Raw genomic sequence first — 18,555 nt, forward strand, 5'->3', positions numbered from 1 at the left:
CAGATTAAAATGTGATTAGGAAATACTCAACAAAAATAAAAATATATAATAGAACAATATTAATATGTGGCTTTCTAAGTAAATATGTGGCTTGTGAGGAGCCTTATTACTGCAACTAGGTGACACAGTGGATAGAGTGCTGTGGGTGGAATCAGGAAGACTCATCTTTCTTCATCAAATCTGGCCTCAGACACTTACTAGCTGTATAACCCTGGGCAAATCATTTAACACTGTTTGCCATCATCTGTAAAATGAAGATGGAAAAAGAAATAGCAAACTGCTTCAGTCTCTTTGCCAAGAAAATCCCAAATGAAGTCGTGAAGACTGAGACGTGACTAAAAAATGATGTCCAGTACATATCCGCAATCAGAACTTGAACATAGAAGTTTATTTTATTTTAAAAGGGTGGGGGCACATTTCCTTTTCCCATGGAGTTTACAATTTAAATTAGATTGATATGCAAATAGGCAAAGCAGAACAGCAAATATGAGAAGAGTACCGTTGTTCCTAACTCTGAGGATCAGGCCACTTTGCTTGGTTCGTCTGAGTTTTAAATCTATCCAGGAATTAGTCTGATCCATTCAGACCTTATTATTTAATTAGATCTCAGGTAAATTTGCCTTACTTCTGGGAGTTTTTGTTCCATTTTTGGACAAATTTAATCAGACATTTTGATTAAACAGCAACGGAAAATTGTATTTCACAATGTATATCCTGGTATTATTTTAAAAAGCAATTTTATTAATATATTTTGGTTTTGTATCACCTGGATTTTCCAGTATATTCCCTATCCCCTTGTCTTTCTTCCTGAAAGCCATCCCTTATAATGAAGAATAAAAAGTAGAGGGGAAAATAGTGAAAGTAACCAACATATCAAGAATGTCTGATACTATATGCAAGGTTATTTATTCATCATCCAACAGTTCTGCAAAGAAGAATAAGGGTGTGCCTTCTTGTACCTCTTTTCTATATACAAGGCTAGACAATATAATGTCACAGCATTCACTTTCTATGGATTTGTTGTTGTGTCCATTTACATTGTTGCAGTCATCATGTATAGTTTTCCTCTTTCAACTGATTTTACTGTCATTAGTTCATGACTCCCCATATTTCTTTGTATTCATTGTATTCATGATCTTTTTTATCACACAGTAATATTCCATTACATTCACACATAACAATTAGAGAAGAAAATAGGACCAAAGATAGAACCTTGGGGGATACCCAGTCTGGGAGGCCAAATTTGTTTAAACATTCCCCCAACTCAATGGATAGACAATTTATTGCTACTACGAAAGGTCTCCTATAAATATATGAGATGTCTATATGGCCTTTCTTTTTGACAATGATCTCATTGATACATATGCCTAGGATATCTGGATCAAATGATGAGTATTTTAATAATTTTCTTCATAACTCCAAATTGCTTTTCAGAAACATAAAACCAATTAAACCATTGTTCTACCAAAAGAGTTCCTATCTTTCTTTAAGTCCTCTTATATTGACTATTCTTTCTCATTTGTTGGGTATAAGGTAAAACTTGAGAGCTGTTTCAATTTGAATCTTTTTTCTTTCTGATTTGGAGCATTCTTTCAAATGACTGAAAAATATAATTTAGTTAAAAATTAATTACTTGTAAAGGGAGATATTTTCCTTGAATGCAAGAAAATTAAAAGGCATGGTCGTCTAGTCTAAATTGTTTGTATACATCCTTTTTAAAGTCATTAGGGATCTGGGGAATTAACATTTGTATTTTGACCAAGTAGGTAAATGAATAGAATGAGGTTTTTAATGGAGTAAATTAATATTTTTTCAAAGAAATTGTTTCTAACCTGTAAAGGTAAATATTTGATCCTATCCTAAAATGTTTCATTTTTCTAATAATTACAGATGGACAGAAAAGAAAGAAATCTTTGAGAAAGAAACTGGATTCCTTAGGAAAGGAGAAAAACAAAGACCGAGGTAAAGTATTCCATTAACAATGGATTTGGTGGAATTTCTGCACTTCATGAATTCTGTACATGGTTCAGATACATTAAATTAAAATGAAATGCTATACTTAGTCTGTATTTGTTGAAGGTTGGGCTAACTACATGGCGTTAATTGGGTTAATAATAGCATATATACACATGCGTGCATACACATACACACATATATACAATTTAAGGTTTGAAAAAGCATTTTTAAAATATTATATAATTTTATCCTCACAACAACCATGGAGATTAAATGCTATTGTCATCCTCATTTTACAGATGAGGAAACTGAAGCAGTCAGAGGTCAAATAAGTGACTTGCCTAAAGTCACACAGCTAGTGAATACCTGAGATTGGATTTAAACTTAGGACCTCCTAAATTCAGACCCAACCCTCCATGCATTATGCCTACTACCAAAGTAGCCATATAGGGACTTCATGCACTCAGCCGGTTACGATATGGTGCTAACGACTGGAAAGATAGGACTCATTACCTGTACAGGCCAGTTGACCGACCTGAGGCTAAGTGTGGTGCAGAGCCATAGGCTTAATTCCAGATTTAACCATTTGGCAAATTCATGTTGTTAATGTCAAGGACAGAGAGAAAAAGAAAAAAAAATAGGAAAAGTAGGAGGGTGTTGGATAAGAGTAAGACTGGCTTTTCCCACCAGACTTAGAGCTAGAAAGAACTGTATAAATCATATAGCGCAAATTCAAACATCCAGTACTTCGTTTTTTCATTTCCAAATCAGAAGACTATAAATTTATATGATGTGTCATCATCTACCAGTGTATGACTCTGTTTAAATTTTCCTGTCTAAGCCTTATTCTGTGGTTTTTGCCAGTCATGAAAACTAAGCTATCCTAAGGGGAAAACAAAAAAAAATGTAAAAAGAAAAAGAGAAGAAAAGAAAATGACTGATGAGATTTTTCTTTTTAAAGCCATAGAAAAGAATGGAAAAGAGTTCAGAGTTAGACAGATAAAGAGAACAGCCAGGAAACTTAACATGTTTAATTTTTGTATGCTTTTTTAAAAAAGCAAGCTATAATAGACTCAAGATTTCATACAGAATCTTCTTTTTAAAATTTTCTATACAGAAATGATGCTATTAATTGGTATTTGTGGTTTAGAATAACAAAATGTGTGTGTGTGTGTGTGTGTGTGTGTGTGTGTGTGTGTGTATACTTTTAAAGTCTAAATCTTCCTTTGTTGGGACTAAGGTCAAAGTGGACCACATCAATATGGCTCACTATGCCATGGTTAATTTCTAGAGATATACATTAATCAAAAAAACCAAATGTTTTCATACTTAGAAAGATAGATGAATACACATGTATATGTGTGTGTACATATGTATTATATACATATGTATATATGTATTATACATATGTGTATGTGTATATACATGTACAAATATATGTATATGCATATATGTGTCTATGTATATGTGTGTATGTGTATAGATAGATAGATAGATAGATAGACAGACAGACAGACAGATAGATAGATATATAGCTAAGTGGCACCGAGTCCTAGGCCTGGAATCAGGAAGACTCTTCTTCCTAAATTCAAATGTGGCCTCAGACACTTACTAGCTATGTGACCCTGGACAAGTCACTTCACCTTGTTTCCCTCAGTTTCCTCATCTGTAAAATGAGTTGTAGAAGGAATGGCAAACCACTCCAGTATCTTTGTCAATTTTTTTTTTTAGGCAGTTGGGGTTAAGTGACTTGCCCAAGATCACACATCTAGTAAGTGTCAAGTGTTTGGTCTGAGGCTGAATTGGAACTCAGGTCCTCCTGATTTCAGGGCCAGTGCTCTATCCACTGTGCCACCTACCTGCCCGTTCCAGTATCTTTGTCAAGAAAATATCCAAATGCAGTCATGAAGAGTCAGACACAACTGAAAATAGCATAAATATACACATATGTGTATACACCTACATATATAGATACACATATATATAACATATGTATGTATTAATTATTTAGAATGAATATTGACCAAATTACTTTTTTAAAAACCCAGAGACACAGAGCTATCCAGTAAATGACTTCATTTCTCTGTAGATAAAAGTTGGCACTTGACTATAGAAGTAACTCTACTGATTTTGTTTGTGTAATGCATGTGACATACTGCTCTGTAATTAAAAGACCTGCATTCAGGTCTCAGCTTTGCAACTCATATGTAAGTAACAGAGGCAAGTCACCTTGCCCTTCTAAGCCTCAGTGTCCTCATCTGCAAAATGAGAATTATAATATTTGAGCTTCCTGCCTCATAGAGTTGCTGTCAGGAAAGTACTTTATGAACTTGAAAGACTAGAAAAATACTAGGCTTAGAGTCAGAATGTCCTCTTGTGTTTGAATATTCCTTCAGACACTTGTGAGCTTTGTGACTCTGGGCAAATCACATCACATCTCTCGGTCTCAGATTCCTCATCTGTAATAGGGATAATAATGGCACCTAACTCACAGGGCTATTGTAAGAACCAAGTTGAGATTCTAAATGATCTGTAAATCTTAAAGAATTAAATAATTGTATATAATTGTTATCATTATAGAAATGTGAGCTTCATAAGGGAGGAAAAGTGGTACTTTTATTTAAAAAAAAGGACCCAAATGGTTAAGGCCTTTCTAAGCCATCATGAACACTTAGAGATCCCTACTATAATGTACTCTCTTTACCACTAACTGGTGATATTGGCTCTTCATTCCTACAATCTGGGAGGGTAACAGTCGCATTTTAAAGCTCATTGCAGTCACCCAAGCTAGAAGTTACCAAGCTATGAATAACTTTGGCCCAGTCAGTATCTGAGGAAGGAAACAAATCTTGGAACAATTAAGGAATTTCTGAGCCAAGTCTCCTGAGTTTTCAAGAGTGAAAATAATCATTATTTTATAGCTAATATTTATTATAGTCTTTTATAGTTTCTAAAACTTCATAAAGTTGCGATGAAACAACCACTGTATTTGATATCAAAGGACATGCTGTTTAGTATTTTGGTTATCTTGGGGGAATCATTTCGTCTATCTGGTCCTCAGTTTTCCCATTTGTTAAATAAAGGAGATGGATTAGAAGGTTCCTAAGGTCTCAGGTGCCTCCAATAGAACAAAAATGCCTTTAGGGAGGACTGTCTTCTTTGTTTTGAACCCCTGCTGTCTAGCTCAATGTCTGACATTAGTAGGATCTTATTTAGTTGAATAATCTTCAGGTCAAGTCAATAAGCATTTATTAAGTCCCAGATACTGTATTAAGCATTAGAGATACAAAGAAAGGCAAAAAAGCAGTCCCTGCCTTCAAGAAGCTCACAGTCTAATGGAGGAGATCACATGCAAAAACTATGTAACAAGATATAAACAGGATAAATTGTAAGCAATCACCAGGGGAAAGGAAGTAGCATTAAGGAAGACTGAGAAAGGCTTCTTACAGAAAGTGGTGTTTTAACCAAAAGTATTTGAAAATAATACTCAAAATTATATATGTGTGTATATTTATACAGATATATGTGTGTTATGTATGTATGTGTATACATACACACACACACACATGCATTATCTCATTAGATCCTTCCAATAACCCTGTGAGATAGGCACTGTATTACTGAATCCCAGAGATGTTAAATGATTTGCCTAAGGTCACACAATGTTAGAGGTATGATTCAAACCCAGATCTTTATACTCCAGGTATACCACACTTTGTACTACAACCCCATTGCCTCTTAACATACAACCCTGCTAAATATATAATACAAGCATTATTGTGATGAGTAGGATTTCAACAGGTATATGAGGAGCAAGGACAGGAGGAATTTCTTCCAAAAGACCCCAATGTTTAATATTATTGGTTTTAAAGTTGATGTATTCTAGTGTGGAATATAAACTAACGTGAGGAATAAAATGCTTAGAATTTAAATTCCTGTAGTTCACAAAGAACATGTACAGGCTCAAGTCATCAAACTGAACATTGTTTTAGAAGAAAAATTTATACTTTGTTCTTAACTGTGAGGTGCACACATGTATATGTGTGTGTGAGTGTGTGTGTGTGTGTGTGTGTACATGCATCTTCCTCTCAAAGGAAGAGATATGACCAGCTTACTGTCAAGAATGGTAGGAATGTTAATTTGCTAAGTAGTAAATATAAGTGGGACCACTGCAAATTCTCAAGGCCAAATAGAATTTTTATATCTTTAATGTACTTACCCTCACAATTTCTCAGGAACCTTACTCTTCTTCCAATATGGTACTAAATTTAGCCTTGCAAAAAAACCCAAAAACAAACTTTAACATAGCATTCAATCATTTAGAATTTTTTAATTTTAATTTAATTTTATCTTTATTTGCCACTTTTATCTAAAATAGCATTCATTATAGAGGTTAAGTACACATTGCCAGTAGGAGAGGGTGAACCATTCTTTCTGATGTCAAAATATGATTAATTTAATGGGTCTATGGCAGGGGGGAAAAAATCAATCCCAAGTATAAAAGCAGCCAATATTTACATAGAACCTTGCAGTTTGTCAAATGCTTCTCTTCTAAAGTGCCTGTGAAATTAAGTTTTACAGCTATTATTATTATTAGTAGTAGTAGTAGTAGTAGTAGTATTCCCGTGTTACAGATGGGAAAACTGAGGTTCAGGTAAGTGTAAGTAATTTGCCTAAAGCAGGGGTTCTTAATCTGGAGTGGCCCATTAACAGTTAGTTAGATAATGGAAGTCGAATCGCTGTCACTTATTTTTACCTTCTGTTGAGTTTTGTTTCATCTTTCTGATGGTTCCTCCTATTGGTTTTAATTTTTACTTACAACTTCACTAATGTGAAAATATGTTTAATGGGTATGTAAATGTAAAGCCTATATCAGATTGTGTGCCATCTTGGGGAGGGGGGGTAGGAAGGGGGAGAAAAATTTTCAACTCAAAAGCATATGGAAGTGATTGTTGATAAATCAAAATAAATTAATAAAATCTTAAAAAAAACAGATAGATAGATAGATAGATAGATGTATTTTCACATAATTTATTTCCTTTGGAATCTTATATATCTTATCTTATGCATTTAAAAATATGATTTTGAGACGGGGTCCATAGAGTGACAAACTAGTGAGTGATAGCACTAGTATGAAAATCTAAGGCTTTCCTAAATGCACATCTAGCACTCACTTCCTTGCACCAGGAGCTTATACTTAGGATAACTACATGGAAACTTTGAGAGGCACTGCTTAAATGTTCTGGATCTGCTATTTTGGCACCCAGCCAGCAGTTTCATATTGTTTCCTTTCCCTTGAATATTAGCATTTGGGTTCCTAACAGCTGCACATGTAAAAATGATAATCGTTTCAGTTTAAGAGCCAGAGAATAAAAAAACAGGAAATTCTGAATGACCCTTCTCACTGGATCATCTAAAAATAAAGTTGAACAGCTTTTCAGAATGGAATTACTCTCCCAGTCGAGAGGGTGTGGTTCATAAATGCTCCATATATTAATTGGCCTGATAAAATGAATCATGTTCTATGTTTTATTTTAAATGCCATTTTATAAAAGCAGGACAATAGTAATATTGCTTTCTTCCTTTCCATCTTAACATGTAACCTGCATTATAGATTACATTTTCACAAGCACCAATTCTAAGTCAATATTTACCAAGAAAACCAGTCATATAAAGACTTAAGCTTTCCCTCCAGACTTTCTCCCAAAGCAGTCTTGCTTCTGCCACTGATTCTCCCAAGGGCTTTAAAATCCAGCTTACTCTCCTTACTGGAAATCTAATCTAAATTGGGTTTCTTATTATTGTACAGTCTGTGAATTAGATTATTTCACACTGATCTCAAAGACATATAGCTCATGCTTATAACCTATATAAAATCAGTTATTTTTTTAACGTGGGGATCATTTAAGTTCTGGCAAGTTGTCTTCCTGCTTAGATCTTATTACATCAGTCTTTTTACAACTTAAGGGCATGGTTATATGAGTTGTTAAGCAATGGAACATTGCAGTAGTAACAAATTGACACCTTCATAGCTCTTTGACATTAAATGTCAAAGGAAATGAAATAGTCAACACACATAGAAATCCCCAAAGGATAAAAATTGAAATGTTTAGATACAGTGTCAGTATTGGACAATAAAGAACAAAGACAATGTATGGGTATTTTAGAAAACAATCTCTTCACTCTACCTGTGTATTCCACCTGGGCAGGTAAGGCATGTATGAAGTCGGGAGTCATCTTAGCAATGTGATTGTAATGGTACCAAAAAGGTCCAAATTACCTTTTCCACTGGCCTGTGGATAAAATTGCTGTTTCCACTGGCCTACTGAATTGTAAGCTAATTACCATTTGTTCATCATCATCATCATTGTCATAGTTAGCATTTATATAACATTTTAAGATTTACAAAGTGTTCTGCATATGCTCTGATTTGGTCCTCCCAAGAACCCCATAAGGAAAGTGCTATTTTTATCCTCATTTTACAGATGGGGAAACTGAGGCTAAGAGAGGTTAAGTGAGTTGCCTAGGGTCACACAGCTAGTAAGTGTCTAATGTAGGATTTGAACCTAGTTCTTCCTGACTCTCAAATCTAGGACTGTATCCACCAGGTCACCAGTATTGCCTTTTCCCTATGATTCTCTGCAATTTTCATCTTTGCCTAAGGGGAGAGTTAGGAGAGGGGCAGATATTATATTAATCAGTCAATCATTAAACAGTTATTAAGCATGTGCCAGGCAAGGTGCTAAGTGTTGGGGATACAAAAGAGGCAAAATTTGGAGTCAGAATGGGCTAAGACATAGCCCCTTCTCCTCCTACTTCCCTATTAAGATAGATTTCTATACATACCTGAGTGTGTGTATATATTCTTGTCACCTTGAACAAATAGAGATGAAGGTCAGATTAAAGCATTGCCCACTCCACACCATTTCCCTCTCCATTATAAAAACTCTTCCTTTCATACCTCTGTTATGTGACATAATTTTCCTCATTCTTCTTCTCTCTTCCCCCTTCTCCTAGTACTTCCCAGTTTCTCAGCCTTCCATTTTTATTTTGAGATCATCCCAGCATGTAGACTCACACCCATGCCCTCTGTATAAGTAGACTCCTTCCAACTACCCTACTTATGATAAAGTTCTTAGGGGTTTCATGTATCATCTTCCTATGTGGGAATATGAACAGTTTCTCCTTATTAAATTCCTCATGATTTCTCTTTCATGTATACCTTTTTTTTGTTGAATTTGTATTCAGCTCCTTTTTTTTTCCATCAGGAAATCCTGGAATTCCTCTATTTCACTAAATATCCAATTTTTTCCCCCTAAAGTATTATACTTGATTTTGCTGGGTAGGTTGTTGTTGGTTATAATACCAACTCCTTTGCCTTCTGGAATATCATTTTCCAAGCTCTCCTCATCTTTAATGTGGAAGGTGCTAAATCTTGTATGAGCCTAACTATGGTTCCAAAATATTTGAGTAGTTTCTTTCTGGCTGGTTTTCTCCTATATGGGAGCTCTCGAATTTGGCTATAGTATTCCTAGGTGTTTTCATTTCAGGCTCTCTTTCAGGAGGTGATCAGTGGATTGTTTCAGTTTCTATTTTGCCCTCTGGCTTTAAAATATCTGGGCAGTTTTTATTTATAATTTATTGAAATGTGATGTCTAAGATCTTTTTTTTTAAATCATAGCTTTTAGGTAGTACAATAATTCTTAAATTATCTCTCCTTGATTGATTTTCCAGGTCAGTTGTTTTTCTGATTTCGCATTTTCCTTTTTTTTTTCATTCTGTTGACTTTGTTTCATTGTTTCTTGCTAATTCATAAAGTCATTAGCTTACACTTGCCCACTTCTGATTTTTAAGAAATTATATTCTTCAGTGAGTTTTCATACCTCTTTTCCATTTGGCCAATTGTGGTTTTTTAACGCTTACTTTCTTCAGTATTTTTTGTGCATCTTTTGTCAGGCTGTTTTGCATTAGTCTCATTTATTTTCTCAATTTTTCTTCTATAACTCTTATTTGATTTTTAAAATCTTTTTTTTTTACTTTTAAAAAAAAAGCTTTTTCTTTAGTTCTAGGAATCCTTATTGAGATTATGTCCAAAGTGCTTCTTTTTCTGTGAGGCTTTGCTTTCACATGTTTTCACATAGTTGTCTCCTTCTGAGTTTGTGTCTTGAGCTTCCCTGTCACCATAATTTTTCCGCGTATTTCTTGACTTTGATCTATATGTCAAAATTGGGCTCTACTTATCTGAAGGGGGATCAGGGTATCATTGTGTCAGGCTTCAGGTTTTTTCACTCTGCTTTTTTCACAGTTAGTTTGATGAGCCTGTAAGTTTTAGGTGCTTCCAAAGTGATATGATCCAAGCAGGGGCATGGTTATTATTTTCTTGGTCTGAACTTTAATCTTGGGCCCCTGCTCTCTCATGACCACAATTCCTCTACTCGCTATAACTGAAAGTCAGAACAAGAGACCCTACTCCCTTGTGACTGCAAGCACTCCTCTCCACCCTAGAACTGTGACCTGGAACTGAGCAATGGGCAATGGGGTTACCAAATGGTGCCCAGTCTGGCACCCAGTGTTAACACAGAGGTCACCTGGAATCTCTTTCTGTGTTCAGTTGTTCTATATTTCAGGTTTCAATCTCCTGTTATCTCTGGCCACTGAGAGTTCCTGATAATGCTTCTGTTGGTACCGCTTACACCTGGCATTGCCAGCCATGCTGTATTCCCAGTCAGCCTCCATTCCTGTGCCACAGACCTCTCCGTTTGAAATCCTAAGTTGTCCTGGGCTGGAAAAATGTCTCATCTGGACCTTTTGTTGGTTATGCCACTTTAGACTTCGATTTAACATCTTATTTTAAAGTTGTAAGAGGGGAAATGTTAAGTTCAGCTAGAATGCTCCATTTTCTATACTATCTTGGTTCTGCCTCTATAAATACTATATTATCAAGATCACCATAGAGGTCACAACCTTTAAAAATATATGTCCGAGACAGTAGGGCCTAGTAAGCAAAGACATACTAGTCTTGGACAGAACAGGTCTTTGACGTATTTGCAAATATTCTGAAGGTTTTCATACTTACCTAAATATGCATCAGCTGCCAAATTTGGGTGCATGGGACAAGGGGAAGATGTTCATAACCACCTTTTGGAGGGATAACTGGTAGTGGCTTTTTTAAAAAAATGTATTTTATTTTTAATTTATGGAATAAAACAAGCATTTCGCTAGCATAGCATAATAAAAAAAGATGATTGCCCTTGAAACTGCAAATCTATTATGTACAACTTGTTATTCATTTTAAATATAACAAAGTTATGTAAATTTCCTTTTTTTTCTTTTTTTCCTTCCTTCCCTCCTCACTCCACCCTCGAGATGGCTGCCATTAGACACAAATAGGTTTATGTGTGTATATACACACACATAGATAGATAGATAGATAGATAGATAGATAGATAGATAGATATAGATGTAGATATAGATATACACATATATAGATATACCTATATGTAAAATTATTCTACACATACTTCTATTTATCAGTTCTTTCTCTGGAGGAGATAGTGTCTTTCTTCATATGGCCTTTATTTTTAATTTGTGTATTTATATTAGTCAAAATGACATATTCACTCAAAGTTGTTCTTAAAACAATATTGCTATTACTACAGTAAAACAAAGTTCTCTGGGTTCTGCTTATTTCACTCTTCATTATTTCTTGCAAATGTTTCCATGTTTTTCTAAGATCATTGAGGTCATCATTTCTTTATAGCACAGTAGTATTCTATCATAACCATACACTACAACTTGTTCAGCCATGAAATTTCCAGTATTTGCCACCACAAAGAGAGCTGCTATAAACATCTCACTGACATTCAAAATTATAATTACTATTGGTGAGTTTCCCTCCATCTTATTTTTACTCACTAGTTTCTTTCTTAGCCTCTCTTTTTACTCTCCCCTGTTATCTTGTCTTCTCCCTCCACCCTTCCATTCCCCATCCCACTGGGAGGGGTGTGTGAATTGGGTTTGGAAGGGTGGGAAGAGAGGGTAGGGAGGGACTCTTGTAGTGGCTTTTCAAGGTGGTGGACAAAAGGCCTGGCACTTAGCAAGGGCCTAATATCTGTCTGTGTATTTGCTTTCCTCACAAAAGCTCTTAAGGATTCCTTCCCCACAGTGCGCCCGTGCATGCATGGGCGCGTGCACACACACACACACACACACACACACACACACACACACACACACACACACACACCTGTATTCCTTTTTACCTTATCCTTTCAGCCTTTCTTTCCCCACACATAGGAATTTTTGAATGTACCTTTGTGAATCCTCATTTCAGTCCTATAGAACCCTAAGAAAAGCAGTAGCAGCAACTTTTCCATGTGTTTTGCAAGGAAACTAAAAGACAATCTCTGTCAAAGGGCTTGAGAGGAACCCAGTGGCCAATCTTCTAAACCCCACCTGGGAGAGGGAATATAAGACCTTTAGGGAAAGTAAGAAGCAAAGTGGCCAATATGGTATAAGCTAATGAAGCACACAGAAGCAGGGGGAAACCCTTTTGGAGAAAGTAAAGCTGTTGTCAATATTTAAGCCTGTTGTATAGAAAAGAAGAACAAAATTTTGATGGAAATCAGAACCAAAACCTCAACTGTTTCATCTATGTAATCTCTACCAGTCATTAATTATTCACATTAGAAATAGTGACATTACGAGCTTCCAGATGCTAAAAATGACAGAGCAGGTCTCTGATTTATTTTCAAATGTTCTGAAGGTTTCCATACTCACCTAAAACTTTATTTGTGCCAGTGGGTTATTATTGCCTGCTTTGGGTGAGTCACTGAGTGAAGATTTCTGCTTATCACACATTTAAAACCCAGCATTACCAAGAACTACTTGGCGCTCTTTTCTCCTCATGTTGCATTTATCATTCCACAGTTTTCCACTCTGATCCTCCTATGGTTTGTTATTAATGGCTTCTCGATTCATTTTTCTTGTAGTTACTAGTCCTACTGTCTGCACATTTCCAGTCTCTTCCCTGATCTGCTGGTAGAGGGATGTTTTTTTGGTTTCCTCAGAGAATGCAGGACAGATTCATGCAATACGTTCTTGGGGTATGCCCAGCATACTCCTCTAAGATCCTTTATAAAGTTTTTTTATTCTCTTCCAGTTTTAATGGCAGTAGAAATGGCCTTTTATAAGATCTAGAAATCTTCCCATTTTACTAAGATGTTTGTTGCTGTAAGATTTGACCTATGGTGGTTGGCACCTTCATCTTTTTTACCATCCTGAGTTGAATACAATCTTCATGGGCCTCATAATGTTTGGTTCTTGTTAAATCATAGCTCCCCCAAGACCATTCCATCAAACAAACTTTCTAGATTAATGATTTTTCCCCAAAAAAATAAACTGGGTACAGTAGTAGTCTCTGAAGTTAAAATAGTGGCTTAAAAGTGTCTCTTCAAAGTAATTCTGCGAGATTTTGAGATTCCCAGAGCATATTCATATAGTATGAAAATATTCTTTAAATGGGGGCACTTAAATGACCCAGTGCATAGAGTGCCAGGCCTGGAGGCAGGAAGACTCATCTTCCTGAGTTCAAATCTGGCCTCAGACATTTATTAGCCGTATGACCCTAGGCAAGTCATTTAATCTTGGTTGCCTCAGTTTCTTCATCTGTAAAATGATCTGGAGAAGGAAACAGCAAACTACTCCAGTAACTTTGCCATGAAAACCCCAAATAGGTGCGACATGACTGAACAACAACAAAAACAATGCATTTCTTTAAATCATAATATTTAACATTGCATTGACACAACCTAATATTATTCAGATTTTTTTTTGTTTATGTTATTCACATCACTGGTATTCTATGTGGCCTCTGGTGAAAGGGTGTGTGTGTGTATGTGTCTGTGTGTATACCTGTATTTTTTTTTTAATGTGTAAGCTGACAGTGATAAGGATGGAAATATTTTTCCTTGGTGTCTGCTGAAATGAAAAATAAACGGCTTGGCTATGTGTCTCTGGGACATCAAAGAAAGATTATTTGAAAAGTATGAGCATCACTGTAAATCACTTACTTGATTTTTAAAAATGTTATGATGAATCAAGATCCCATTTCAATGAGTTCCAAGTTACTGTCAAAATTATTTCACTGCACTAGAATAAATTGTAGTGAATATTATTAGGAAATAGTGAACCATCAGCCATACTTTAGAAATCTTCCCATTTTACTAAGATATTTATTGCTATGAGATTTGAACTATGGCGGTAGGCATCTTCATCTTTTTTACCATCCTGAGTTGAATACAATCTTCATGGGCCTCATAATATTTGGTGTTTGTTAAAATCATATCTCCCCCAAGACTATTCCACTAAACACATTTTCTAGATTAATGATTTTCCTCCCAAAGAAACAGTCTGTTCTAGGACTTTTCTTGCATTTTTATTGTCAAAGCATGTAGAAAAAGTCAAGTGTCATTCACGTATATATTACAACCTTCCATCTCTCAGTCAAGCTGCTAACAGAGGTGACCTGCATTCCTTCACCTCATTTCCTCCTTAAGTCAATACATCCTGTTTCCTAAATGAAAGATGCAGTTATTGTTAAAAACTGACAGCAGTGTCCTGAACTACCTCCTTCCCTTCTTGCTGCCCTAATTCAGGAGGAAGATGTTGTTGTCCAGTTTTATGGGGAGCTAATATTAATCTTATCATTGCATGTCTGCCTTCAGTCACTAATTAGAGAAAGCAATGACTTTATATCTGTATTAGTATAATAGCATTTTAATTTCCAGATAAAGAAAGCCAATACTTTCCTGCAAGCCAATAAGCAGCAATTACTTGGCTCATACTGTAAATAGATTTTTCTAGGTGTGTATGGGGGAAGAAGAAGAGTTTATAAAAAATGAAAAATATCAGATACATATCCTGCCCCCATTTCAAGGAGTCCTAGCCTGATAGCATTGGCAATATGCTATATAATAGTAATCTCACTGAATAGCTGGGATATTAAGTCCCAATTCAGAATTCTAAGGACCTAGTTTCAAGCCCAACTCTGACATATGATGGCAGTATTATTGTGGACATATCACTTAAGCTCTCAATATTCCAAACTACATTCAGACCGTAAGTTACAGACCTGGGGTAGATCTACCTAGAGAAAGGGAGTTTGCAGTGAAATCACAGATCAAGTGAAAAATAAAATGTGTCTCAATATATGTTTCAAGAAACAAACTTGATTTTGATTTGTTGATTTTACTAAGGACAGTTAGAACTTCTATTCACACACATAAACTGGTTTGGAAAACCATAGTTCCAACTGATAAAACAACTGACTGTTTTGAAAAGGACAAATATATAACTGATTATCACCTCATTGGTTGAATTCAAGCACCTGGGACAGCTAGGTGGCACAGTGGATAGAACACCGGGCCTGGAGTCAAAAGGACCTGAGTTCAAATGTGGCCTCAGACCAAACACTTGACACTTACTAGCTGTGTGACCCTGGGCAAGTCATTTAACCCCAACTGACTAAAAAGAAAAAAAAAGAATTCAAGCTTCTCCCTATCACTTATTGGTTATTATTACTTATTAGTTAGTTGGTAGTTCCACCACCAAAAATGAAGCAAGAGAAAATAGTATATTTACAGACCGAATTACAAGATTATTTTTAAAATATAGCCTCCACATTCCAGGGGAAAAGTACTGGTTTTCTTTAACTTGTTACTTAAGGAAAATAATAATAATAATAATAATAATACTTATATTGCACCTATGTGCCAGGCACTATGGTAAGCATTTTACAAATAATATCTCATTTGATTCTCATAACAACCCTAGGAGATAAATGCTATTATTATCCCCATTTTGCAGTTATGGAAACTGAGGCAAAGGTTAAGTGACTTAAGGTCGTACCAATAGTCTGAGACAGGATTTGAACACATGTCTTCCTGACTTCATGCCTAGCATTCTATCTACTGCACTATTTAAATGTCTTTGGAGTTATACCCTTCTCTATTCACATGAATGAGGTTTTTTATCACAAGATCAAGCTCTGGCTTATGTCCACAGCTAGGGAAATTAATAACAAAAGTGGTGAATTCTATTCAAATTTACTTTTCTCTTCCCAGATACCATTAATTGTTGATTTAACAGAAATCTTCTACCAAGATCTCCACCCTTGGTAAATGTTGTCAGTAATTTGCTCCCCATTATGAAATATAAAACTTGTGGAATTCCAACATATTCATAGAAATATGAATTTATTTTCATTTCCCAATAGACTATAATTAGGGCAAAATGATTGTCTTTAACAGCCAGGGAAGTAGACATTTACATCATGCCATGCCACAAATGTTTTTTACTCATTCCTTTTATATATAAACGGTGCTGAGTTGGCTTTTAAAACTCTTCATAATCTAATGCTTCATCATATGTAGGTAATCTGTTTTCTAACTTCTATATAACACACATATATGCTCCATTCAAGCTAAGCCATCATCCCCCCTGTCACATAAACGATATTATACTCATACCTGTTTTCATTCCTGTTCTTACAACCATTCTTTTTTCTCTTCACCTATACAAATCTCAAACTCTACCCATATTTCTAAATGCAACTTTAGGCCATGAATCCTTTATTTCTTCTGCCAAACTCCTGAATTTCTTAAACTGCATGTCTTAGCCCTTTATTATAGATTGTACTGTATCTTTTCATGGGATGCCAGATCAACAGCTAGACTTCAAAATCCATCTAAGCTAACCCCCTCATTTGAACCCAGATCCTCTGACTATTGATTGTTCAATGCCTATTCCATATCTTCTCTCCCCAATAAGCTCCTTAAGGCTAGGGGCTTTATCTTATTCTTCTATGTTGCCCAGAGAATCTAACATAGGGTACAGTGTAATAGGTACTTAATTAATACTTAATAAGATTGCAATTAATTTGAAAATTTTTGTTTTATAGGTTTCAGGATTTGGGCATTAGCCATGATAGTTCCAATTTATGCAAGTCAAAGAGTTCCTTCCAAACATAAACATTTGAGGTTATGGCTATTTTTTTGGTTGTTATTCTTTTTTCTTCTGATTTAAATTCATACTTATTCGATTACCTAGGAGACTAATCTGTATGTAGATATTAATTTCTAGATATTTCCATGACATGCCTCAGCAAGGGTCCCATCCTGATTTCTAGCTCCCCTCTATATGTTATTTTCCCTCATTAGTATGTAAGCACCTTGAGGTCAAGAGGTCATTGCTTGAATTTGTATGTCCAACCCTTCAGAAAGCTCATAGTAAGCATTTAATAAATGCTTTAACTCACTGTCTTCCCTCAGTCTTGATAATAGAGACAAATAGAAGTACATCATTATTTTTATTCTATATCATTATGACTTTTTGCCAAGAAAACTCCAAATGGGATCACAAAGAGTTGGATATGATTGAAACGCTGAAGAACCTTATGACTTTGGCCTATTTCTCTTTGTTTTTGCTAACTGTGAGAGGCTTTGAAAAATTCTTTTTATTTTATGATCTCCAATTTATCATGTATACATCATATATGTATATAATTGTTTATGTGGTTTCCCCATCAGACTGTGATCTCCTTGAGAATAGGGACTATATTTTGCCTTTTCTTTTTAATCCCTAGTACTTAGTACAAAGCCTGGTACAAAGTGAGAGTTCAATAAATACTTCTTGACTTGAGTTGATTTATTTGCTAGGATTTTATATAAGGCACAATTTCACATATGTTGCTTTGAATTAATGTGTTCCTATCACCAAATAGGTTTGGAAATACGAGACCAGCTTTATAGAAGCTAATTATATCCCTTTAGGCACCATAACTAAAATTCTGGGCTTTGTTGTCAGATGATTGGTATTGTCTACATGTATATTCCCTCTAAGCTCAGATAAATGACAGAAGGGGAAAAATAACACACAATCTAGGTAATTATCCTTTTTGGCAGACCTGTAACTAGGGCAGGGTGACTGAGACTTGTGTTCAAGTGCCCTTTCTCCAGACAGGTGAAGGAACTTCTTCCCTGGTTTAGAGCATTCGCAGACTTCCATTTGTCCTTCCTGTCTCTCCAGTCTGTATCCTGCAATATAAATCCCTGTTTCCTTGCCTTGTTATCATCAGTAGCCCCATTTTACAGATGAGGAAACTGAGGCAAACAATAGTTAAGTGACTTGCCCCAGGTCACAGAGCTAGCAAATGTCTGAGGCTAAATTTGAACTCAGGTCTTCCTGCCTCCAGTTCTGGCACACTATCCTATGCCACCTAATATCATAGCATCTCTCACACAAAACACCCTGGTGCAGACCTTTGTCAACTCATGCCTGTACTATTGCAATAGCCAGCTGATTAGTCTTCTTGTCCCAAGCCTCTATCCAGACCAGTCTGTCTATCCTCTACTTAGCTGTCAAAGTGATATTCCTAAACAATAGACTTCATGTCCCACTGCCAGGCATTTTTACTGTCTCTTATGCCTGGAAAACTCTCACTACTCATTTCCATCTCCTACCTTGTCTGGCTTTCTTCAAGTCTTAGTTAACATCCAGCCTTCTATAGGAAGTCTTTCCCCATCCCCTTTGATTCTAGTT

General features: G+C 35.7%; 1 protein-coding gene across 4 annotated transcripts in view; it reads left to right on the plus strand.

Moving 5' to 3' along the window:
- ARHGAP6 (Rho GTPase activating protein 6) overlaps positions 1–18,555 on the plus strand; it is a 672,203-nt gene that overhangs the window by 596,197 nt on the left and 57,451 nt on the right. For all 4 annotated transcript variants that reach the window (XM_021006211.2, XM_078146111.1, XM_021006212.2 and 1 more), the window contains one exon: positions 1,891–1,962. In XM_021006211.2, coding sequence (XP_020861870.1) covers positions 1,891–1,962 — 72 coding nt within the window. The remainder of the gene's footprint in view (positions 1–1,890; positions 1,963–18,555) is intronic.

Source organism: Phascolarctos cinereus, unplaced genomic scaffold, assembly GCF_003287225.1.
Source record: "Phascolarctos cinereus isolate Bilbo 61053 unplaced genomic scaffold, phaCin_HiC Scaffold_726;HRSCAF=1367, whole genome shotgun sequence".
Classification (NCBI taxonomy): domain Eukaryota; kingdom Metazoa; phylum Chordata; class Mammalia; order Diprotodontia; family Phascolarctidae; genus Phascolarctos; species Phascolarctos cinereus.